The following is a 25,772-nucleotide window of genomic DNA, read 5'->3' on the forward strand; positions in this document are numbered from 1 at the left end:
ATTTATTAATCATGCATTTATTTTACTGGAGGTACTGAGGATTGAACCCAGGACCTCATGCACTTTACTACTGAGCTATATCCTCCCACTATCGTTATTCCTAAGTATAAACACAGTCCCTATCCATTCCCATTAAAATTCCTTGTTGTCTACAGCAAATTCCTCTTCTTTACATAGCATGCATGAACCTGAGTAGCCTTCTTCTGGTGACTATTTCTTTTTCTTTTTTAGATCCAAATTTTTCATCCTTGACATTGTGACGGTGTTTACTACCTAAGTTCATAGGGGATACAAATTATTTGCTATCTGTTAGCTTACCTCTTTGGGTGAACTTGATAATATACTATGTGTTAAGTTCCTACTATGTGCCGCAGAGATAGAACAGGAAGTAGGCTTTCCCCTGACTGCTCAGTGAGCTCAGGCTTATGGGGAAGACAGGGAGTGATACAGGCTGCATTGGAGCTGAGTGTAAAGAGCTATGAAGGCCCACAGGAGGCACAGCTCACTGGACGTGCTGGAGGAAGGGAACGAGGGCCACACGGAGATGACAGCTGACCTGTAACATTGGAGAAGACACACCCTAAGGACAGTGCAGTGACCCAGAACACAGGCTGTGGGTCTGTGTGTTTGGTTCAACCTCAGTTCTTCTTCCTCACGCTGTGGCCTCTCCAAGCTTCAGTCTCCTCATCTGAATATCTGGGGTCATAATCCAATGAAAACCATCCCTGAGTTTGCTGGGAGTATCAAATAACATAGTAAATGCTCAATAAATGTGAATAATAGTAATGATGAGGAATGCGCCACTGATGATACTCACCAGGTAGAAGGGAGATGTGGTCATTTCAGGCAGAGAAGAAGACATGGCTATTGGCCAAATGAGAGTGCAAAGGCTCTTTGCAAGGAGGGCCAGTACAAGTCTATACTTCTTTAGTCCATAGCCTTCCAAATACTGAAAGTTTTTTCATGATTCATTTGATGGCAAAATCTGATCTGAACTAGTCAAGCTCTTTAGAACCTATGTAACCTGCATGGTGTGAATATTCATAAATTTTACTGTAGAAATATAAATGTGATTGACTATGGGTGCTGCCCCCGACCTCCTGGCATTGTTCTGTAATACACTGTATACACAGAGTATTAACTCTTTAAAATCTGGATATCATCTATTCTTAATCTTTTGGCCCCATGGAATTCATATGAGTGTGGGATGTTCCTGCTAGAATACAGGATGAAAAGGGAGGGACAGCAGGGGATGAGACCGGGGTGGGTAGGGCTCAGATCTATGCCCAGCCAGGATTTGGGAGACTCACTGAGAGATTTCAATCAGGAGAGTGAAGCCATCAGACTTAACACTCAGGACCATCTACACTATGAGTCTGTCGAAGCAGGTCCACACAAATTAGTGTCTTATACAACGTAGAAGAATGAGTACACATATTCATATAACTGACCATTTTCTCTGTGGGCTCCCTCTTTTTTTTCCCATGGGCCATTTCCCAAATTCCAGAGAACCCTAGCCCTGTCTTTCAAGATCAGAGCAAACCTCTCAGCTAAGAGTTATACAGAAACCTGAGGAACTTTGTGGGGGGTTTAACATGTAGGCAGAGAGCAGGTATGTAAGTCAGGTCGGCCCCATGACTTGCCTCCCTCAAGCAGTGTCTGGGCAGCTGATCAGGCATTCCAAAGCACCCTCCAGTTAAACGTCCCCTCAGTCAACAGAAGCAAGGCTCAGTCTCTGCCTGGCTCCATGCAAGGCTCAAACCAATGGTTGAATGCCCAAACCCAAATTTGGCAATGGGATGATATGGATACTTTTCAACCGGTTTTATGTTTTTTCTTTTGGCCTGCTTCAAGGTATAATTCAGTCAAAACGATCAGTTCTTGGAAGGGCGGAATTTTGTGACTAAACTAACTAATGCCTCAGCGTCAAGTGGAAGGGGTCAGCTCATCCTGAAGCCTTCTTGAAGACTAGAGAACTCAAATGCTGAACCTTCTGTTCATTCACTGCATAGCCTGTCAACCCACCAAAATAAAAGGACATAAAACTGGTATGGCATGATCTGTTCTTCAACAAACCTTGATGGTTGCTACCCAGAATGCTTCTGTGTGTCCTCTGTCCATCTATCAATCCAGTATTTACTAGACCCAGACTATGTGTCAGGTGCTACACTACATGCAAGTAAATGGAAATTTACTGGCCTTGTGGTACCTTTCCATTACTTCTGGAAGTAATAAAGACCACATGCTTGTATCATTCCATAGTGTAACCTAAAAGGTGGGCACTAAATCTTTTTCCTTCTCAGACATCACAAGAGGTTGAAAAATACATGGCAGGCTGAATTTTATGGCATGTGAATTATCTTTCAGTTAAAAAAAAGCTTTAAAAACATACATTGTAGCACTGCAGTAACTTTCACCTCCTTGGGATTTAAGACTTCCATTCTTTTTCAGTTGAAGAGATCCTAAATCTAACACAACATGGCCGAAATGTCCACTCAGTTTTCACATTTGAATCTTCTTCTTTTTTGATTTTTTTTTCTCTATTGGCAAGAGGGGGCAACTGACGGTTAATTAGGAAGGGAGTTTCTCAAACTCAGTCCTTTAGCACTGATTGCTCAAAACTTTCTCATGGGTTTTTCTAGGATCTTTGATCTTTTAGATGTATTTTTCCTGGTATTCTAACACTGGTTAAATGGAATAATGAAACTGATTCCAAACTTCTGATAGCTTTAGGGGACCAAAAAAAAATAAAAAAGAAAATTTAAGAGGGAATAAAAGGCCCTTGGAGCACACAAGAAGAGTGGGAGATGGGGATGAAAAAATATGGGGAAAGCAACAAGGCAGAAATCCTGAAAACCCTGAACTAAGAGCATGTAGAAGCAGATGAGCCAATGCGTGTTGAGGCCCGCAGCCCAGTACCTGACACTTAGCCAGGGCTCTGAATAGCTGTCTTCAGCCTCTTTTGCATCCTTACTCAGTTGCCAGAAGAGCACAAACACGTCCATCACTGCTAGGTCGCCCTCAGCAGCCACAGTATACAAGTCACTCACACAGCGGATGAGTGGTAAATAGAAAAAGAGAGAAAAATCAATGTGGTTTTCATTTCATGCTCTTCCAAATGAATACAAAAACATCTCCTTGATTTGGGAAGTCAGCCGCATGTCTTCAAACTGCCTAATTCAGCACTTGACCACAGAGCAGCAAAGAAACAGCAAAGATTATAAATAAAAAGACTCATAAATACTCTCCGCCCAGGAGATGATGGTGACAAGCGATGTTGTTTATTTTTATTGTTATCATTAAACTGGGGGCCTCCTGAAAGGCAGTGATTTGAAAGGCTGAGAAGAAGGTAAAATGAGAACACTGTGGTCTAGCTGCATCCTGCCCTAACTTGGCAGTTCTCACCAGGCTTTGGAAAAGATCTGCCTTGTGATCACTTCACCCCTATTCCCACAAAACACCCCTGTGTGTGACTAAGCCATCCCATGGCCCCAGTTTTTGTTCTGCAAGAGTTGAGAATGTGAGCCCTGGAATCAAAAGGCTGGAATCAGAAACTATCTCTAGGACTTACTAGTTATGTGACTCAGGTAAGTACTTTGTCTCTCTGAGACTCAGTTTTTGTCCCTGTAAAATGGGAGGATAATGCTGATAACTGCAGGAGGTTATCATGAAGATGAGATATAATAATATATTCAAATTTCTTAGCCCATGATAAGCATACAGTAAATATCAGATGCCATTGTTACTGCTGCTGGTTTTGTTTTTTTTTTCCCTCCGCTTCTACCATTCTTCTAGGCAAGATGCCGTCTTTTGTGGAAAGCTGGGCTCAGGCCAGTTGACAGACTCTCACCAGAGGCTTTTGTTTCTGACTTTATGAAAGGCCTTGTGTTACCTGACTCTGCTGTGTTCCTGGTGGGCTTCCAGAAACCTGGGACCAGACAGCCCTGCCCAGCTTTTACAGGAGTGGGATGGCTGGATCCCACAGCAGGTGTGAGTGTTTCTTTGTAGGAAATTGCTGAACCGTTTTCCAAAGCGGCTGTGCTGTTTCACGTTCCCTCCAGGAGTGAGTGAGGGTTCCAGTTCCCCACATCCTCGCCGCAACTTCAGCTGTTCTGACAAGCGTGTAGTGGGTCACACTGTAGTCTGACTTTGCAGTTCCCTTGTAAGGAATGATAGCATCCTTTGTTCCTTTAGCACGGGCCTGGGTGAAACACAGCGCTGCTACAGTCAGTCATCACCCAAAGCATGCAGCTCCGACGACGTGGCGTGGTTGGGAGGCTGGCTTTTCCCTGGTTAGAGCCCAGGGGCTCCTCATTCCCTCTTCATGACAGAACAGGGAGCAGGCTGCAGATCTACTCTGAGCCAAGGTGCATCCTGAGGAGCTGCTGGGAAGGAATCCTGTTCTCCCCTCAAGAGAATGGATAGGAGTGGAGAGTTCTGTAGGACTGTGTGGTAGAGGAAAGTAGAGACAGCAGGCACGGCTGGTGTGTGATCCCCAGCCCCACTACAGTAAAGCTGTTCGGTGAGACTCCTACTTCCTGGAAGGCCAAGCAAACTCCCAGCTCTCCCCAGCACTGTGAGGGTGCAAACAGACAGACAGCACTTCAGACAAGGGGCTGGGGGGCTGCTCCCAGTTGGCTCCTACTTAGCAGACACAGACGATGAACGACAGCTCCACTGGATCGGGAAGGAGTGAGAGGAGATTGAGGAAACTTCAAGCACTGGCACACCTGACAACGAGGGAAGTGACTGGGGAGCAATCCAGCCATGCAGTCACTAAGCATCCACCATGCACCAGCTCTAAACCAGACAGGATGGGACGAGAAGGGCAACGGAGACGTGGACCCACTAACACGGACCCTCTAAGCAAGTCAGCTTCACCTGAGAAACAAGTCAATACCATTAAAACACAAATAACAATACCTACTGGTCTGTGCAGGGGCCAAAAGAGCAGAAAACAAGATAGGTCAGAGTGGCTAGAGGATTAACTTGGGTTAGAAGGCAAGAAGTGAAAACTAGTATTTATTGAGCAACTACTAGGTACTATTTTTTTTCAATGAGGACTAAACCGTTTTTAGAGATGCATTTAGAACAGTGTCTGGAGTAGAGCCAGCACTATCTAAGTGATTACAGACAAACATACAAAATAGATAAACAACAAGGTCTTTCTGTCTAGCACAGGGAACTATATTCAATTATCTTGTAGTAACCTATAATGGAAAAGAGTAAGAAAAAGAATATAAATATGTGTGTGTGTATAACTGAATCACCATGCTAACACCAGAGACTTGCACAACACTGTAAATCGACTGGATTTCAATTTAAAACAAAAAGGGATCACATCCACTATTATTGTTGTTATTTTTTCTGAATTTCTTTCTTTTCTTAAAAGATTTATTGAGCTATAATTAGCATTCAGTAAGCTATGCATATTTAAAACATCTAGTTTGATAAGTTCTGACATAGCATATACCCTCCAGTGAAGACATGACTACTGCCAAGGTAAATACGGCCATCACCCCCGAAAGTTTCCTCATGCCCGTTTGTAACCCTCCCTTCCTGGCCCTCGTGGTGCCTACTCCCCGACGGCAGGCCACCACTGACCTGCTTCCTGTCATTTGGTATTAGCTTGCATTTCCTAGAATTTTAAATAAATGGAATTATATAGTTTATACTCTTTCTGTTTGGATTCTATCACTCAGCATCATTATTTGGAGATTAATCTATGTTGTATCTTATATTAATACCTCACTCCCTTCTATTGCTTCGTAGTCGTCCATTCTAACGATGGACCAAGAGTTTATCAATTCACTGTGGATAGACATCTGGGTTGTTTCCAGTTTGGGGCTATCACAAATAACACTGCTGTGAATATTCTTGTACGCATTTCTGTACAGACATACACCTTTATGAATGGAACGGCTGGATCACATGGGAGGTGTACATTGACTTTGTAAAAAATGGCTAAACTGTTTTCCAAAGTGGTTGCACCATTTCACGTTCCGACCAGTGGCATGTTAAGTTTCAGTTCCTCACATCTTCCCTACAAGGTCAGTTGTTCCAGCAGGCCTGTAGTGGATCTCACTGTGGTTAGAACTGGCATTTTCCTAGTGACTAATGATGCTCAGTATCTTCTCAGGTGTTTGTCACTCAAATCCTTTCGTTGGTGAGATGCCGGTACCAACATTTGCCTACATTTTAATTGAGCCTGCTCACCCTCCCTTCTGGGCCTTTGAGAGAAGCTATTTAACTGAAAGGGAAGAGCAAGGACTCTGGAGTCAGTCTCCTGAGGGCTCAGACAAGCATCCCCTTCCTGCACATGGTGTGATCCACTTCAGTGTGAAATGGGGACAGTAATGGTGCCTACCTGACAGGACTGTCAAGCTGATTCCATGACACAAAGGATTTAGAACAGTGCTTCGTACACTGCAGGGCTCATAGATGGTACCGACTAGTGGTATTGCCTGTCTCCTCGTAACGACTGAGGCTGGATCAGGGATTCTGAATAGCCTCCAACCAGCACAGTTTAGAACTTTCCTGCCTCAAATGCCAGAAGTACGACCCTGAGCTTCCTTAGTGCATGAGCTGTCTCCTACTACTCACTGAACCACATCAAACCCCTTCTTGCCAAATCAATGCTTAGCAGATAGTCTGTTTTCTGGTTGTGGGGCCCAGGGCAAGCCTCAGTATGGAGAGCTGAGTCCTGAGAACATGGGCCCTGGAGGGTGAAAATAGCAGGTCCTGGTGAATGAAGAGGGAACAGGACCCTTCATGTACAGACCCAGCTCTTTCACTGGAAGGTGTAACAGTGGTCCTATTTGTGCTGTATGGACTCCCTTCCCTCTCCACCTCTCTCAATGACCTCTTCCAATGCCACTTGCTAAAGAGACTAAGACAGAGAAACCTGCCCCCTCTCTCCTTAGCTGTTACATTTTCCCTTCCTGTGGTCTCTCCCAATGGGCCTGCAATACCCACATCCCATCCAGCCGCAGAAGAAGTCAGCTTGGCTGTTGTCGACACAGAAGACAAAGAGGGGAAGGGTAGGGACAGGGACTAGTACCTGAGCTGGCACAAACAGTGTCCCAGTGAGGTGGGGGGAGGGTGGTGGGAGACCACAACCCTGCAAGTATCACCTCCTACAGGAAAACTTCCCTGTCTCCTGAACACTTGAGCGGTCCCCTTCTCCATACTCCAGTCCTAAATTTACCATCGGAATTACCCTTCTGAACGGCAGTCACCTTCTTCTTGTCTTTCCCAATGAAGGCAGGCATAACATTTTATCGTATTTATCTTAATACTCTTAGCACTTAGCCAGGCAAATACAAGAAAACGTTCTGGTAGTGAGTGAATGACTTAATGAATAATTTTGGAAATAAACTTTAAGTTTTGGAACAGTTTTAGATTACAGAAGAGTTTGGAAGATAGCACAGAATTCCACATACCCTACACCTGGTTTCCTCCATCATTAATATCCTACATTAAGCTTGTATGTCACAAGTAAAGGACAATGTTGCTGTACTACCAATAATTAAAGACTTTACTGGATTCAGATTTCCTTAGTTTTCACCTAGGGCCTTTCTTCTATTCCAGGATCCCATCCAGGATGCTACACTACATTTAGTTGTCACATCTCTTTAGGCTCCTCTTGGCTGTGATCATTTCTCAGACTTTCCTTGTTTTTTTGATGTCCTTGACAGTCTGAGAGGGCACTGGTCAGGTATTTTGTAGACTGTCCCTCAAATGGAATTTGTCTGATGTTTTTCTTATGATTAATTAGACTGTGGTTAAAGGTCTTTGGGAGGAAGATAACAAAGATAAAGTGCCATTCTCATCACATCATGTCATCAGTACATATTGTCAACCTGACTTAACACTTGTTGTTGGCCCTGGTCACCCAGCTGAGGTTAGCATGTCAGATTTTGCCCCTATGAAATTGTTCTTTTTCCCCCTTTTTATATTGTCCTCTTTGAAAGGAAGTCACCACGTGTAGATCACACTTCAGGAACAGGAAGTTATGCTCTGCTGCTTGAGGTGGGGAATATCTACATAAATTATTTGGAATTCTTCTGCATGAGAGACTTGGCTCTTCTGTTCATTTATTTATGAGTATGGACTCATGATATTTATGCTATAACTTGGGTTATAATCCAATACACTTTATTATTCTGCTCAAATGGTCCATTTTGATCACTGGAAGGTTCCTTGATTGGTTCCTGATAATCCCATCAGTTGTGGGTTCGTTTTGTCTTCGCACTTCCTTCCTTTTTGGTGCTACGACGAGATACGCTAGGCTAGTCTTGTCAATTTCCTGCCTCAGTCCTAGAATCAACCATTTCTCCAAGAAGCTCTGATTCTCTTTATTGGAAATCGGTATTAGAAACCAAGATTTAAGCACCAGGAGTGCTTGTAGCAATTAGTTGCTGGGGTGTCCTTGTTTCTAGGCCCCTCTGCTGTCACAGCTAGGAAAATACATTAATGTTTACTAACCTGTATACATACACATGTCTATAATTAGTTCTATATGTATCCAGATGTAATCTACATTAAGCTAAACATGAGTTCATCCTGATGTCTTTCATTCTAACCCATTGTCACACAGATCATTCTGACTTCAACGAATCGTTTTTAACAATAACACCACATTTGGAATTTGGCACTAGATACCATGCCAAGCTGCTTACAAAGATTACCTCATTTTACCTTCAAAACAACTTTCTGGGTAAATACTATTGCCAACATTTAACTAATAAAGACACTAAAAGAGGAAGTATCCTATCTAAATGCCCACAGTAAGTGGTGAAGCTGGCATATCAGTTTGTGTCTTTGAAATGCTACAACCATTAATGGATAGATGAACGTAGGTGGTTCTCTAAGACTCTGAGAAAGCTTCAGTTTGAGCTATTTAAGGCACAGCTGTAATTCCCAGCTCTCACCAAGTATTGTTCTGCTCAAACCTTACCCCTTCAGTACTTCCCACCCTCTTCCCAGGGTTCTCTCTCCATCTGTCATGCTAACTGAAGACCAGGTGCCAAGTTGCAACCTGACTTGACAGCTCAAGCAAAGGGGTGCTGGAGCAAAGGCAAGGATCAGCTCCATCTGACCCTGTGACTTTTCAACCTCTGGCTCACCCCTGCTGTGTATGATCTTGGGTTTTGGTGACTTGGTAGTAATTAACTCTGAACAAGCAACTCTGCTTTCATGGAGTTAAAAAAAGCACAGTATTTTTCCCCCCTTGTTAATTAAATCATCTACAAGGAAGAGAAATGTGCAACCCACACTTGTATCTTCTAAAATATCAAAGGCCTGATTAGGAAGGCTTATGTTCAACCTCAGGCTCTTTCTCCAGATTCCTGGAAGTAGCAGGGACCTGGAGGAAGGGAACGTCTTGGTACCAACACTTGTTATTTGGACATTCCTTCATTCGTTCACTCTGGGTGATCTAGAAGGAGGATCAAACACAAAATATGACTGGGAATTTGGACCCAATCAACCTCTTGAATTAGAAACATCAGCAGGGAGCAGACAGGAAGAAAGAGGATCCTTCAGACCAAGTTGGAAACCACTTCTTGAAAAGCCCCACAGCCCCCTCTGGTCCCCTGTGTTCTGTTTGGTGAATTTTTCCTGACAGTTGGTGGTTATATTTGCCAGAACCACAACAAAGAGGGTCCTTGAGTTTCCCTGGGAGTGCTTCCTCAGACCTGCACCTCTCCTAGACCTCACAAAGGTGCCATTGTTGCCGGCTCGCTGGGCGCCCAGCACCTGAGCAAGATCAAAGGCATTTTCTTATGCTGCATGACCACAGTCTCACCCTCACCACATAACATTAAAGCTGATGATTAATCCCCTTGGCCCAGAAGGTCCCTTCCCACTCCCAAGTACAAAGCACGGTAGGGGAGGGGACTTTATTTCCAGCACAACATGACCATAATAAACGACATTTTATGGCCCTCATTCATTGCAACCAACTGCAGCTGCCCATCAAACTTGTTAAAGCCCAAACAGTTGCTTCATGTGAGCCTTTTATATCACTAGGAAGGGGTAAAAAGAATCCCCGCCATTTCTGAGTGTCTACCATGCACTAGGGATGTACGGTCATAATTCACATTACCCAGCAACCCTGTAAGACTGGCATCCTCGCCCCTAATGTGCTGGATGAAGAATCAGACACTCAGAGAAGTCAAGAGCTCACTTAGGTCACAGGGCCTCAAGGTGCACGAGCGGATGTCCAAGCCCGCATCTGACTTGGAAGCCCAGGCTCTCTCCACCCTCTGTGGGCACATCACCACTATGCACAACACAGTAAGGCATCGAGAAGCATCCAGGAAGTAGATGGAGATGGACCTGAGTTCCCAGCTCCAGCTTACTAGCTTTGTGGCCTTGGGAGAATTACTGGACTTTTCTATGGCTTAGTCACTTAATTTGAAAAAAAATAAATAAATGCTGAACAACCAGCCAGCCTCATTTTCACTAAGAGACCAGGAAACTGAGAAACGGGGTTGCCAGAGACTCACATTCATTTGGATTTGCTTTTGCTCATAAACCCGAACTGAGCGGGGTTAAAATGCCTGACATTTAGACTTGACGGGAGAAACCAGATCAGATGTGTCCCTGTGAAAATGGGAGATGATTTAAATGGGTTTAAAACAGCGTTCAGGGAGAGGGTATAGCTCAGTGCTAGACCGTGTGCTTAGCACGCACAAGGTCCCAGGTTCAATCCTGAGTACCTCCATCAAATAAACAAACCTAATTACCTCCGCCGCCAAATTTTTTTTTTTTATTAGAAAGTGTTCAGTGAAGATAAGCTAACAAGTATAGACTCACGTCGAGGAGGTAGGACTGACGGCTCGGTGGGCACCTCCTGCTCCAGGCGGCCTTACGCCTCTGTGTCTGTCCCCCTTCAGTGACAGCTAAGCCTAACAACTAAGGCTGCTGAGGGGAAGGAAGAGGCCAGGACTTTTAAACTTAAGGAAGTTCCTTTTAAGACTTTGTCCAGAGAAACAAATTGAAGGAAAATTTTATTTTTGGAGGGGGAACAAGGAGGCCCAGCACCAGCATCCCCTCAGGAAGGTGTCCCTCACCCTGGACCCTCCCCAGGCAGTTGGTCACTGACTCCCTGATGCTCAACAACATGAGGATAGTGATGGAGAGCTGGCGAAGTGCTTACTTTATGTGAAGCACATTTATCACTTCATTCATCCTCACAATACTATGAGATACATACTACAGCTCCACACGTTTCACAGATGAGGAATCTGGGGCCCAGAGGGGTAAAGTGCCTTGCCCGAGAGCCATCTTTAGGATGTGGAGGAACTGGGACTGGAAACCTGTTGGGCAGCCCCACCATCTCTGTGAAACGTGTGAGAACCCCTGACACAACACCTGGCACAGACTAGATGCTCAGTATCACGAGATCAATCTGGATCCATACTCTGGGGCCTCCTATCATAATAGCTGTTACAGTTCTATCTCACCAGTGGGAGGCCCTGTCATCCTTCTGTCCCCTGGATTTAGCACAGCCCTGGACACAAGAGCAGAGGATCAGTGGATCAGTCGATATCAATATTTAGTCAGTCAAAATATTTCATGGTACAAAAGGCTCACTGGTCCTCACAGTAACACAGTTTCCCATCATACATGAGTCTGTCCATGGTCGTAGGGATTCTGCCCTGGACTGTACCCTAGATCCCACTCTAGTCCTTACTCATGTCCCTACCACTCCCCTATTTGCCTCCCTCCTCTTCCCCCACTCTCCCCTCTCGTTTACTCATCTGGGAAAAATCCAAGGAGTCGTCCATCTGAGTTTAACAGAATAATGACTTTTAAATAAAAATATGGTAGAAATGGGTACTTATCGAAATGGAATGCTTTCAGACTCACGCATTTAAAGAAGATATAAATTTTAGGGCAGGCACTAAATTTTAACTGCAATCTTGGAGAAAGCCTTTCCACTAATTCATGGAGAAAAATTAACAAAGTGAAAATTGCTTATCAGTGTTCCTTTGAAGTCATGATATGCAGTCTAATTCTATATATCATCAGATCGCTCCCAGGGAGATGGATTTATATTGATTGAGAGAGAGCTCAGCAGCCAAGGAAAATAGACACCCTCTTGCAGAGAAGACTTGGCTACACGTTAGGGGACCGCTCGTCTGAAAGCCAGGCTCTGCCATCTCTGGATCTGATTTCACCCTTCACTCCTCGGCTCTCTGGCCAGTGTGATGCCAAAGGGAGACTCAACACTTTTCACACTTTTTAAGAATCTGGCCCCTGGAAAAAGATCTGGCAAATTTAAGCAAGGCTATTGGAAGGAGGTCTGGGCTTCCGGCTAGACAAAGAACAGGGGGCAGGAAGGGACCAGCAGCTCAGATCTCCTCCAGGCTGGGCTGCCCTCCAAGGAGGGTGGTGGCCCCGCCCTCGTTCCACCGACTCACCCCTATGTGACAAGAAGATGTTCCACAGATGACAGCCAGCCGTGACGTCACTGGCTGTTCCTCACAGGCGAGGCCATACCCCCTCACATCTGCCCCAATCACTCCTGTGAGAAAACAAAACAAAACAAAATCCTCTTTAAAAAAAAGGAAGGAAAGAAAGCAAAAAACAAACATAAAATACTCTTTTTTTTATAGCCAAGCAACATTGAGAAGGCATTCCGTATGTAGGCCAGTCTCCAATAGAAACCAAAAGAGCATACTGGCCTGCCAGGGGACCTAGGAAACCTGTTCTGTTTGCTTTACCCTAGTCAGTGTGCCACATCCAACACTGCAACAGTAATAGTAACTACAATTAGAATAGTAAAAGCAACAGCTATCTGTGACTTTCTGCTCATGAAACACCAGGCACTGTGTACAGTCTCATTTTATGTTAAGCCTGTAAGTTGATCATATTAAGACCACACACATCAGTGGAGGAAGGGAGGCCCAGCTATGGGTTGAGTGATCCGTCAAGGTCACAGTGGTAGTAGGGAGCAGGGCCGAAGGGAATCTGGTTTAACACATCACAGTCCAATCTCTGTTTGATGACTGAAATCTTTTCAGCATCGCTAGGTCATCATTCTCAGTACTACTCATTGCAGAATTCTCAGTGTAAAGGAAAGACTGGCTGACAGTGAGTTTCTGTTAGAAGAATGCCAGGTAGCAGAGTTCCCTATAAATTGTCTAAGTTCAGGCTGCTTCTCCACACAGATTGTGTTCCTTGATACTTGCTGGGCAAGTGAAGTTACAGAAGTGAGGGCGTAATCAGAGAGACTGTTCAGAGCCTAGAGTCGCCTGTCTGTCATTTATTCAAATATCCAACAAGGACCTTCTATGCATAAAACAATGTACAAGGTATGATGTACCGTGATGCAGGAGCCGCAAAATTTCAACTACAACACAGGCAGGAGGTGGAAAGTGCTGGGGCAGAATGTAGAGGCTGGGAGCCAGGAGGGAACAGCCCCCAGTGGCCTCACTGGCTCCATGCAATGCCGCCCTGCTCTCAATCTCTGATACTTGGTGCTCCTTCCCACCTCTAGACCTTTGCATTTGCTCTTCCTTCTGCCTGAAATACTGTTCCCCAAGCTCTGTGACAGGGTAACTCCAATTTATCCCTAACTCAAATGTTATTTCCTGGGAAAGCTTAGGGAAGCTTTCCCTGTTCCTCCAGGGAAGATGTGGCTCCCTGTTCAACATTCTCCTGCATTCTTGGACTTCTCAAACACTCAAGACACCGGTAACTTAAAGAATGACTATAGACTGTCTGCCTCTTCTTTAATAAAAGCTGCAGGAAGCTGGCTCTGCCTCCCCCATGTGCTTAGCACTCCAGCACCGAGCACAGCGGCCAGCATGGAGTAGGAAGTGAAAGTACCAATGCTTGGAGATGCGAGGGTAAATTTAGAAGATAGTCCCTGTCCTCGGGGTGCCCACAGTCTGGCGGGAGGGAGGGAGAGGTCTAAATGGAGCATTTTAACACAGAGATCAGCATGGGACAGGAGGGACTCCAGGCACAGCTGAGCTCACTAATAGGGGTTCAGGGACATTTCCCAAGGAGATGGGTTCATGCTGAGTTCAGCAGGAGTTAGTCAGGTGAAAGGCAGGGTAGGGGTGCCTCCTGAGGCAACAGATCGCCAGATCCTGAGGGCACTGGCTGCTCCACAAGCAGGCCTTTCCAGAAAGCAGGATCTATGGGACCACTAACAGATCTCTTACATTCCAACAACTTTTGTGGTTTTTCTAATGCTTTTTCCAAATTCGACCTTCTTGTGCACAACAACCTGTGAACCTCAGCTATGGTTCAGGAGCCCAGGAGCGGAGGGCAGAAGCCTCTTACAAATTTTTTGTCAGTGATCATAATAGTTAGGTCCCAGCAACCAGGTGATTGAGGTTTGGGCCTAAGGCTGGAAGAGTCCTGGGCCTGAGGGCTTCCACCAAGGCCCCTGCCCTGCAACCTGAGGCTCCCAGACTCCAGGTCGGCCAAGGTCGGCCCTGCCAGCTGATAAGAGCTGAAGGCGCTGGAGAGCCTGAGTGCGTCTCCCCCGCCTTCCCTGTGTCAGGGGGCACTTCTCCTCCAGGACTTCAGCTTTGCTGTCAGGGCCACCGATGCTCCCACTGTGCTGGTGTCCACTGCCCTCTGCCTCCGCTTACAGCCCCTCCTCTCTTGTCCCTCCAACTAGGGGTGGCAATAGCTTCTATTTTGCTGACTCCTGGCTCACTTCCCAGGGAATAGAGCCCTTCCTAGCTCCTTCATAACGTGGGTCACGATTTTTGTGTACCAAATTCCTTTTCTTTTTTTTTTTCAAACACATTTAGAGTGGTTTATGTATTTCTGGGTGGATCTCCAGTGGTAAGTTCCCCACCCAGGGCACAGAGGCTTTCAGAGAGGAAGAAACCTTAGACACAAGCTCATTTTAATTGAGCTCTTTTTGCAAGCTCTCTCTCTGGATGTGTCTCATTTCACTCTTAACAAACACCAAATGTGACTTGTGTTATTATCACCCTCATATTACAGATGAGGAAACTGAAGCTTAGAAAAGAGAAGTCACGGAAGCAGGGTCCCACAGCTCACAAGAAGCAGGGCTGACAGTCATGTCCAGGGAGTCTGATTCCAAATTGCTGAGTCTTAGGTTTTTCTCCAAGATATAAACCCAATAATTAGGTGGTCAACGTTTACTTATCTGCATATCTCAAAATACTGGGGCCTTAAAGATACTCATCCTGAGATCCTTAAGAGAAAAGGGGTTGGCTTTGCTGGTCCACAGTGTTACAAGTTCAAGGAATTCCTGATGATAACCTGCCTTTAATGGCCCCGTATATAAAGCACGGACAAAATTTATTTTACAGGGTAATTCAATCCTAAAAGGGGGTTAACATAGGAAATAAGAAATGGGTGGGAAATATTTCTTTGTTTCTTCTTTGCTTAGCAGACTCATTGTTGATATTACTAGGCTCAGAATCTGAGAACTAGTGTGTTATAATGAAAAAAGAATGGAATTTGGAGGCAGAAAGACCGGCTATAAAAAGAAAATAATCATATCACATAGCAGTTCTGATATTGAGGGAATGTTTAAAAATGAAAGTGTGAATAAGAGTGTCTTTGTCACCACCACCCTTACCACCATCATCATCAATACATCTGAAGTCTTTCTCAAGAGACAACTGTATTCTTCCTACCTTTTTAGCAAATCTATCAGGTATCTACGACAGGCTAGATACCGCATTAAAGTCTCTGAACATTGCCTCATTTAATCTCTGCAACATCTATGAAACATAAACACTCTTTCTTCCTTTCAACACACAGAGAAGAAGCAAGGACCAGAGCGTTCAAGTAGCCTGCCCTAAGGTCACAGAGATGTGGGGGCAGTGTCAGAATGTGGCACCGTGACCTTGTCCTGTCTGACCCTAAAACCCACGTTCTTTCTAGAACCCTCACTTGATGATGTTACAATTGTCTTATATAAAGGACATATATTTGGAAGTGTCATTTCCCCATGGAACACCATGGACGAGCCATGGGTTTAGAGTTAGAAAATCTGAGTTAGCCCCAATTCTGCTACAGACCACCTGGAAGTCTGAACTGCTTCCTCACATACACGGGGGGCAATGGATTGTAAGTGAAGGTTCTTTCTCAGCCATCTTCAGTACAAAATACGCACAGTGATTTTTTTTTTTTAAATACCAAGTCAAGTATTCTCCTTGCCTGGAAAAAAAGGGCAGAAAAAAGTCCCTTCCAAGATCCTATCTTCTCAAGTCCTAAGAAGACTTAGAAAAAACCTCAGGCCGGGCTAGTAAAGCAGCGGTGACAGGCAGGTCTTGCCCAATTTCCCCTCCAGAGAGATTCTCTGTACACCCTGTCTAACGTCCATTCCATCCAAGGGCAGTGCAAGGCTGATGCCCCCGTGACACAATGTGAATCCCAGGGCTGATCTCTCTCATATTTTTCCTTTGGCCACATAGGGCTCAGAGGGCCAATCCTGCTTGAGAAAATAGGTCCAAAGCAGGGAAAGCAACAAAGGGGAGGAGGAGCCGTCTCCTTTGTGAATAAACACATTTCACAATCCAGAGAGGAATCACGGGCCGCACACATACATCAGGAACCAATTCCTAAGACGGGATTTTGACAAGCACGGCCCTCAGCACTGCGGGGGCCCTTCACATGACTGCACAGTGTCAGTTAATTCCGCATTCCTCAGAAAGCTTAAAGGGCAAAATTAGCAGCTGAAGAGACAGGCGTCCCCCACCCTGTGCCAAAAAAATTGTGAGATATTCAAGTGTGTTTTCTCTGAACCTTGCACAATGCTCAGCTGAGCGTTTAATGAATGCTTAATGAATTTTTTGTTGAACGAAAAACAAATAGCAGAAAGACAAGCTTATTGTGTCAATGAATCAGTTCAGGGCCTCTTCCCTACATCATACACAAGAACGTAGTTCATATCCAGGAATATGTTTTAAAAATACAGAATTTAAAAGGAAAATTAAAACTTCATGAACGACTCTCTTATTTTCTTTTATAGGCTAGCTCCCTTCCTCTCCCCCAACCATCCATCCTTCCATCCAAACATTTATTGAATATCTACCATATTTGCGTAAAAGAAAAAAGAGACTTTGCAAATGTTATGATTAAGAGTGGGTTATCCTGTAATTTATCAAGCCACAACTGCTTTGAAAACTTTAAAGGGTTAGATAGAAGAAAAACACCCCAAGCTCCAGCATTTGTGTTATAATTATCTCAGACTTTATAGCTATATAAAATACTTTATAGCTTGCAAAGCATCCTCAAACACTGTACCCTTCATTTAGCTTTAAAAAATCCTATAATATGTGTTATTTTATTTTTGAGATCACATTTGAAGAAACTGAATTTCAAAGAGGTAAAGTAGCTTACTCCAGTTTATTTAGCTACTTAGAGGCAGAAGCAGGGCTCACACAAGGACTTTTAGTCTCCTAGTCTGAAGCTCTTCCCCTAGGTTTGAAAAATATAAAAAGGTCTGCTATGGAGGTATTGGCAACCTGAAAAAGACACTCTTGAAATAACGAGCCCAGATACCTTCTCTGAAGGATAAAAGGATGAGAAGGGTTTTGAACATTACTTAAGACTATCAACTTGAGACTCTTGAATCAGCCATTTGGAGGAATGAACTGACTGATAAACTGCATCAAATTAATTTTCTAACTAAGCAGGACAAGAAGTTTATAGGGTCCCTGGAGAGGAGGCTCTCTGGAGACCAGCCTCATGTATGGAAAGCTGGCTCCAATAACTGTAAGTTCCTGGAAGGGTAAGAATCATAACAAAGACATTTTCTCTGCAGAGGACCAACACCAGTCTAAACAAAAGAATATACTGAATTATATTCTTTTGACTAATATTCATTTATTTTATATAGAATATCATATATGAGTTTGGTACTACAGTGTCGTGCTTAAAAACCTGGACTCGTTCATCATGGGAACTTGCTTCAGTTTCTTACCTCCTTTGTGCCTCAGTTTCCACATCTGCACAGTTTGAATAATCGGACTCCTCATTGGACTGTTACAAGGATTAGATGTGTTAACATATGTAGAGTGCTTAGACCAGTGCTATCCACAGGAAATTCTGAGATGATGGAAATATTCTGTATCTGCATTTTCCAATAGAGCAGTCACCAGACACGTGTGGCAACTGAACACTTGAAATGTGGTGAGTACAACTGAGGAACTTTACTTAACTGAAGTAGCCACGTGTGGCTAGTGGATGCTGCACTGGACAGTGCCGGCTGGGGCAGGCCTAGCACTATACGAATCCTTGTTGTTTTTATTACTGTTGCTGTTATTGAATCCCACTTGCATGTCCTTGGGTAAATGCCTTGATCTCTAGAACCTCAATTTCCACATCTGAAGATTTTGGGTAACAACATTTTCCTTACAAAATTACTGTGGGCATTAAGTGAGATGTATGTGGAACACACTGGGACTCAAAAACATGGGACTGTTAAATCCAGGACCTACAGATGTGCTTGGCACAAGTGTAGAGACTTTCTACTTATTCCTGAACGTGCCTTGCTGGGTCATGCCACTCAACGTTTCCTCGTGTTGTTCCTTCTGCTTAGAATATTCTTTCCACAATACAGTCCATCCCCCACAATCTACCTGGGGGACACGGACTTCATTTTGAAGACCCAGGTCTTTCATCAGAAGCCTTTCCTGACCACTTCTTCCCCCATTCCCCCGGGGCACCCCCGTCAGGGCAAACAGACCACGCCTCTCTCCTTGCAGCCCAGCCCGACACTGCACAGGTTCTGTCGCTGGGTCTGTAATGGATGTGGTGGCACAGCTGTCTCCCTCTACGAGACCGTGAGCTGACCAAGGCCACAGCAGGTCTTGTTTTGTTGTGGTTGTTTAATGAATGACTGTGTGCAGCATAAGGCATGTATAGGTAAAACACAAGATATTTTCTAGATAAAAATGACAAATGCTGTATGTCTTAATTATGAATAATCGTGATATTCTGAAGAGTTTTGAGGGACAATTCACAGGTAACAGTAAAATTATCACTGGAGCCTCACAGCACACCTTGCTTAGAATTGTCAAAATCACTGGTAAAGAGTCAAGGTCCTAAGATCCTTATGGTTATTGAAAGATTGCTTCATGCTCCACACTTTGCAAATATTATTGTATTAAATTCATATAATGATCTTGAGAGGTTGTTATTGCCATGCTGTTTCACTGATATGGAAAACGGGACTGAAGTTCTTCCAGGAAACTGTCCAAGGTCCCCCAGACTTAAGAGTGTCTACCCAACTCTAAATCTCATGGAGCCTACACAAACTAGTTCCTTTCTTTTCAACTACTGACAAGAATTCCAAGTATTCACAGACAGCAGAGCTCAACTCAAATCTCTTTCAGGATTTATTGTTATAATGCCACTAGAGCAAGCCGAACGGGTTCATCTCAAGCCCAACAAATGAAGGGGAGTGAAACAGCTGAAGAGATTTCTGTGATCCCTGTGTCTGATGAAGCATCACCTTGGCTTTGAAAGAAATGCCATTTAGAATTCACCCAATCTAAATCCTGTAAGTAGGTTTACCTTTTTAAAAAATCCTATGTAATAAGTCTACAAAGAAACTTTCTACACCTTAACACTGCCACCATCCCTGTCCCTTACACTCCACCCCACCCCCAACAGAGCTAGAAAGATAATCCAGAAGGTCTTTGTCTGAATGAGATGTGAGCAAACTTCACTGGATAAGTGCACTATTTAGGGCATAATGGTTAGGAATGAGAGCTCTAGAACCAGACTGCCTGATTTCAAGTCGGGCAAGTTGGTCAAGCCACTTAACCTTCCTGTGCCTCATTTCCCTCATCTATAAAATTGGAATGACGAGAGATGTAGCTCCTAGGGCTATTGTGAAGATGACACGAATAGGACGGTACCTGGAACATAGTTTCCTCAATATAGTTTTGCCATTGTTGTTACTCCTGACCATTCTCGGTCTCCGGTGTTACCAGCAGGGCTTGGCATGACAGTCAGGCTGCTGCGTGCTTTGCCAGAGGTATCCGGGCTTACTTAGATTGACTGGAACATTTGTTTTCTGTCCTTGCACATACAGCTCATGACAGAATAATGGGGGGCTCCAGGGAAGAAAGAAAAGGAAGTACCAGGCAGTAGGAAAAATCCAGGCAAACATTTTAAACATTGTTATGATAAACCAAAAGCTGTTTATATCCCTAAAAGCCATGATAACATGTAGCGCCACTCATCCTGCAATTCAGCCTGGCGATGGTAGCTGTCATTTCTGTCTAAACGCTATACTCTTCCATGACTTGCCCCAACCAGACGCCAAGTACAAGAGCCAGAGAACAAAGGACAGACCCTCAGATAACTGGGTCTTGCTCCTCTGTTCCTCCTTTCTACTCAGAAAGATCAAATCTCAAAGGTAGGCTAATATGTCATAGCTTGGAAATCTGAGGCTCACAGAGAACACTAGCAAAATCCATAGCAAAGACAAAGCAAAAACTTGATTTCAGAAATTCTTTTCTTGCTAACCTCAATAGAGCCTCTAGATTTCTTGGACATCCTCATCTATGACCTCATAAAAGACAATTTTTCACCCACAAACATTAGACGTGGTAAAAAGTCAGGCTGTAGTCTTATACAAATGGCCAAGTTAATGCACAAAAATCACTGTCTAAAAATAATAATATTTAAAAAACCACAATTAAGAGAACTGGTCCAAGTACCACAAAAGTATCTTATGGAATAAATCCTTAAACAGATCTAAAACTGTGACTTGAAATCACACAGTTTCCTTCTGATACTTTATAAATCAAATGATTAATTCAACAGTTATTCATCAATCCCCAATTAAAACTCAGGCACTGCGTCCAGAGCTGGAAATCTAACGATGAAAGATGTTGCCGTTTATTCTACCAGATCTCAGTCTAGGAGGAGTGGAAAGATACACAGGCAGACACAAGACAGTATGGAGCAACCAATGACTCAGATCTGAGTACATCTAATCAAAGTATGGAGCCAGGACTCCAGGTCTAGTTTGTAAGGTCAACAAGGACCTCCTGAAGGAGTTACCTCAGTCAGCAGGGGGAGGGGATAGGAAAGAAAAGGCATTTCAGGTAGACCTGGAGACAAAAGAGACAATAAAACAAAGACATAGGACAGAGAAACAGTCAGATGATGTAAGTTGCAGGACTACACAATGTGAAAGAGATGGAACCCTGCGTTCTGAAGAACATGGCTGGACAAGGCTCAGAATCTGAAGTCAGACAATTCATATTGGATTCCCAGATCCACCACAAGTGTGCTCTGTAACCTTCGACAAGCTAACTTGCCTCTCCATGCCTCAGTCTTCTCAGCTGTGAGATGGGGTAACGGCATCTACTTTCCAGGGTCATCATTCCTGGTTTTAGCACTGTACGCCCAGTGTCCCAGGAAGGATCCCACCAAGTCCAGAACAGTGATGGGTGGTCACCCTACGTGTGAGGTAAGTAGCCCTATGCCTGGGATAGAGGGACTGCTAAATAAGTGTTAGGGTCCAACTTCTCCCAGGAGACGGAAGGACTAGGTATCCTCCAGCAACTTCTTCTTGCGCCTAGACAAATGGTTTCATTTATAAATTACCTGAAGGCTCCTTGAAGGGGAGAAAGGAACTAGCCATCCTGGCAATCCCCTCAAGGACACAAAGCAGACAAGTGAGATGCTTCAGGAAAACGCCAAGAGGGAGATGGAACTTGCTCATTAAGACACCTGAGCCTGTGGAAGAGGCCTGAAATTTCTGAGGAAAAGATCTTGGTTGGCTCCCTAGTTCTCTCTCCCCAGACCCTGATGCCAAGCTCAGCACCTCCTCCCCTGGTCTGAGTTTCGGTTTCATCAAAAACTTCCTGAGGTTTTGTGGGGTTAGTTGAACATTGACAGATTCTTCAAAGCCTGGAATTCACTCTCGGAGCCAAAACCAGCCAAGTTTCTATCGGGCTAGCACTGCCCCTGGAGAGGGTCACAGGGTTCCATCACACCTAGACTGATTGATCTAACCTTGCCCCAAGCTTCAGACAACAAGACAAAAAAAGAAAAATAGATTCTCAAGCTGGATCCTACGTCCCTAGCCCCCATTCCCGGGAGAGCGGGAGTGGGAGTGAATGGCCTGGATAAGAGTCAGGCCAGAGAGTCAGAGAATGAAGTGATATGCAGAGCAGCTGGAGAGAGGGGGGAAAGAACTAAGCGGGATAAAAAGGGCCCAAGGTTTTCACACATTGAATGACATGTGGCTCGAATATTTTCAAAGAGAACAAAGGCTTAGGTAAATAAATAGTGTGGAAGACAAGAGCAAAAATGAATTACAGAAAATCCCACAGGAATACACTGGCATTTTTCAAAAGCTGCAGTTGAAATGACATCTCTGTTTCAGCAGAGCTCAAGATTCAGCCCTCTCCTTCCACCTACGCACCTGCCCTTGACATCCTCCTTCCCAGGATAGCAGCCCCGCCAGGCTCTACTCTCTTGGCATTGCCATCCCTGGGCCATGGGGTGGGGGGTAGGCTGTAAGGGCACCGGATTTCAGAGAGACACTTCCAGCTGCATGACCTGGGGCAAATGAGTGGAGTTCCCTGAGCTTCTAATACCTCATCTGTAAAAGGGAAATGATGATTTCAAAGTAAAAGTGTAAAAATACAATCTTGTTTTGAAAGAAAAGTGCTGACACATGTTAGACCCTGAATAATATCCTCTCCCTCCTCTGCTCAGTAGGATTCAATTCCATAAACCTTTACTGAGCACGACTCTCCAAGAGGCACCATGCTCAGCGCTATAGGCGAAATATACCTGAAAAACCCACTGTCCTCAAGGAGCTGAGTCTCCTGGGAGCCAAGGATGCTGGTTTCCAACAGCCTGACCAGGGCTGCCACAGGAGCCGCTCCAAAAATCATGCTTTTTTCCCAACCATGAGGCTGTAGAAATGGTGGTGTGGGTATTCTTAGACAGCATTTTTTGTTTGTTTGTTTTTTCTGGTACACACAAGTACTTACTTCTGTTGGATCTATGCGGTATATCCATCTTATTTTTTTATTAAAGTATAGTTGATTTACAATGTTGTGTTAGTTTCTGGTGTGCAGCACAGTGATTCAGTCATAAGTATATACACACAGATTCTTTTTCATTATAGATTATTACAAGATATTGACTATAGTTCCCTGCCCTATACCATAGGATCTGTTATTTATCTATTCTTATATAGTAGTTTGTATCTGCTAATCCCAAACTCCTAATTTATTCCTACCTCCCTTTCCTCTTTGGTAACCATTAGTTTGTTTTCAATGTCTGTGAGTCTGTTTCTGCTTTGTAAATAAGTTCATTTGTCTCATTTTTTAAGATTTCACATATAAGTGATATCACATGGTATTTGTCTTTTGCTGTCTGACTTACTTCACTTGGTATGATAATCTCTAGGTCCATCCACGTTGCTGCAAATAGCATCATTTCATTCTTTTTTATGGCTGAGTAGTACTCCATTGTGTGTGTGTGTGTGTGTGTGTGTGTGTGTGTGTGTGTGTGTGTGTGTCTCACATCTTCTTCTTCCAATTATCTGTCAGTGGACAATTTCCGTATTACTTTTCATTCTTCCTTTGCTCTCTTTCTTTCTAAATTCCGTATTTCAAAGGGAAGAATTCTTGAGTGATTTACAAAATAACACTCAGTCCACCATCTCAAAGCACCTTTGGGCAAACCTGGAATGTGTCCAAGTCAGTGAATCTCCCTGTGGGCTCTCTGTGCAGTGTGGGCCAGAGCAGCAGCTGAACAGACAACAGGAAGCAGCTTCCTCTGCCAGGCCTTCCAACCTTGTGCTGTCCCAGCACACTTGTTATGCAGTCACTGGATGCTGTCCCCTCAAGCTGGCCAGTCCTCCTCCTCATCCGCATCCTCCCCACATCCTGCCATCTCCCTGCCAACCTGCAGACTACATTCTGGCAGCCCCACAGGTGTTCCTTCCCTCTTCATACCATCCTCCTTCTCTGGGGCTGTGTGGCCAGTCTGAATCCATTTGGGCTCTTATAAATCATTTAAAAGGAAAAGAATTTGCTCAATGTCCTGGAATTTGTGAGGATAAAATTTAAACTACAATAGGGGGAAGAAAAGAAAACCTCTAGGGAAAAAAACAATAGAAAACAAGTAAATTTTGCTTTTACTGTTACCCTGACAGAGGGAGGAACATACAAAAACACAAACTATTAAAGGGTTCAAAGTCATTTTCATAGTTCATTAAAATACTGATCCATAGTCAGTTATCAGGACTTAGTTGGGAAGGTTTGGTATCCATTCCTCCTTATTTTTCATTTTTACCTTTTGACCCCCTTCAACCATTTCTCCCATCGCCCCCACCCCCTGCCCCTGGCAACCACCAATCTGTTCTCTGTATCTATGAGCCTGGTTTTTCTTTTTTTCTTTCTTTTTTTCTTTTTTAAATTCCACTTGTAAGAGAGATCATACAGTATTCATCTTTCTCTGACTTATTTCACTTAACACAATGTCCTTGAGGTCTGTCCACATTGTTGCAAATGGCAAAATTTCATTCTTTTTTTTTTATGGCTGATAATATTCCATTGTCTATTAACTGCATGTAAGATCCACTGAAATTTAATTTTATGTAAGGTATAAGGCAAGAGGAAAAATTCTTTTCCCATATTGATATCCAATAAACACGGCACTACTTTATTGAAACAAACGATCCTTTCCTCACAGTCACATGGGTGACTATTTCTAGACTCCTTAATCTGTTTTCCTCTGGTCTGTTTACCTTTGCCCCAATACCAGTATTAATTACTTACAAGTTTTGATATCTGCTAGTATGAAGTCCTCCCAATTTTGTTCCTCTCCAAGGTTGCCTTGTTCATTATTGGCTCTTTCCATAGAAGTTTCAGAATCTGGTCATCAGTTTCTACCTCACTGCATACAAATCTGCTAGAATTCTGAACTGGACTCATTGAGTCTATACAAACAAGCTGGGGAGAACTTTCATACTTGTATCACATTGAGCCTCCCAGTCGATGAACATCACATCTCCCTCCATTTATTTGTGTCTTCTTTAGTTTCTCTCAATACTGTTTTATAGCTTTCTTCAGAGAAGTCTCCTACATCTTCAGTTAAATTTATTTCGAAGTATTTAATTTTTTTATATTACTGTAATTCATGCTATTTAAAATTTTATTTTTTAAATGTTTGTTTCTGGTTTATAGAAATGAAATTTATTTTTATCTTGACTTTTTAAATACCTAAATTGCTTACAAATTTTAATATTGTATCTTTTTTTTATTTTTCTATATGTGTATAATCATCTCACCTATGATGTCAGTTTTCTTTCTTCTAATCTATATTTTTCATTCGTTTTTCTTGACTTACTGCATTGGCTAGGCCCTACAATAAAATGTGGACTAAAAGTGATGAGTGGGAAAGTTTTATTTCACCATCAAGTCTGATGTTTGAATTAAGTTTTTTGTTTTATTTTATTTTGTAGATACCCTTAATCAGAAATAAGAAAGTTTCTTTCTATTCTTCATTTGCTAAGATTTTTTTTAAGTCATGAATCTGTGTTGAATTTTACTTGTGAAAGGCTTTTTAAAAAAACAACTATTAATCATATTATTGTCTTTTTTAATACAAAATTGCATGAATAGTTATTTTCAAATGTTAAAATAACTCACTTTGGAAAACTTTTGGAAATTATCTTTTCAAATATAGCTTCTGCTTTATTGTCTATCTCCTCTCATTATGAGATTCCAGTTATATCTCTGCTAGACCCCTTTACCATGCCCCATATATTT

At 43.4% G+C, this 25,772-nt stretch overlaps 1 protein-coding gene across 8 annotated transcripts in view; it reads right to left on the reverse strand.

The window, feature by feature from the left end:
- The window catches only part of FGGY (FGGY carbohydrate kinase domain containing), a 389,879-nt gene that overhangs the window by 164,352 nt on the left and 199,755 nt on the right, over window positions 1–25,772 (reverse strand). For all 8 annotated transcript variants that reach the window (XR_012079073.1, XR_012079071.1, XR_012079072.1 and 5 more), the window contains exon 8: window positions 12,432–12,535. Coding sequence is in view for 5 of the 8 variants with exons in the window: in XM_072974343.1 (XP_072830444.1) it covers window positions 12,432–12,535 (104 nt within the window). In the remaining 3 variants the exon portion in view is untranslated. The remainder of the gene's footprint in view (window positions 1–12,431; window positions 12,536–25,772) is intronic.

This window comes from Vicugna pacos, chromosome 13 (assembly GCF_048564905.1).
Source record: "Vicugna pacos chromosome 13, VicPac4, whole genome shotgun sequence".
Classification (NCBI taxonomy): domain Eukaryota; kingdom Metazoa; phylum Chordata; class Mammalia; order Artiodactyla; family Camelidae; genus Vicugna; species Vicugna pacos.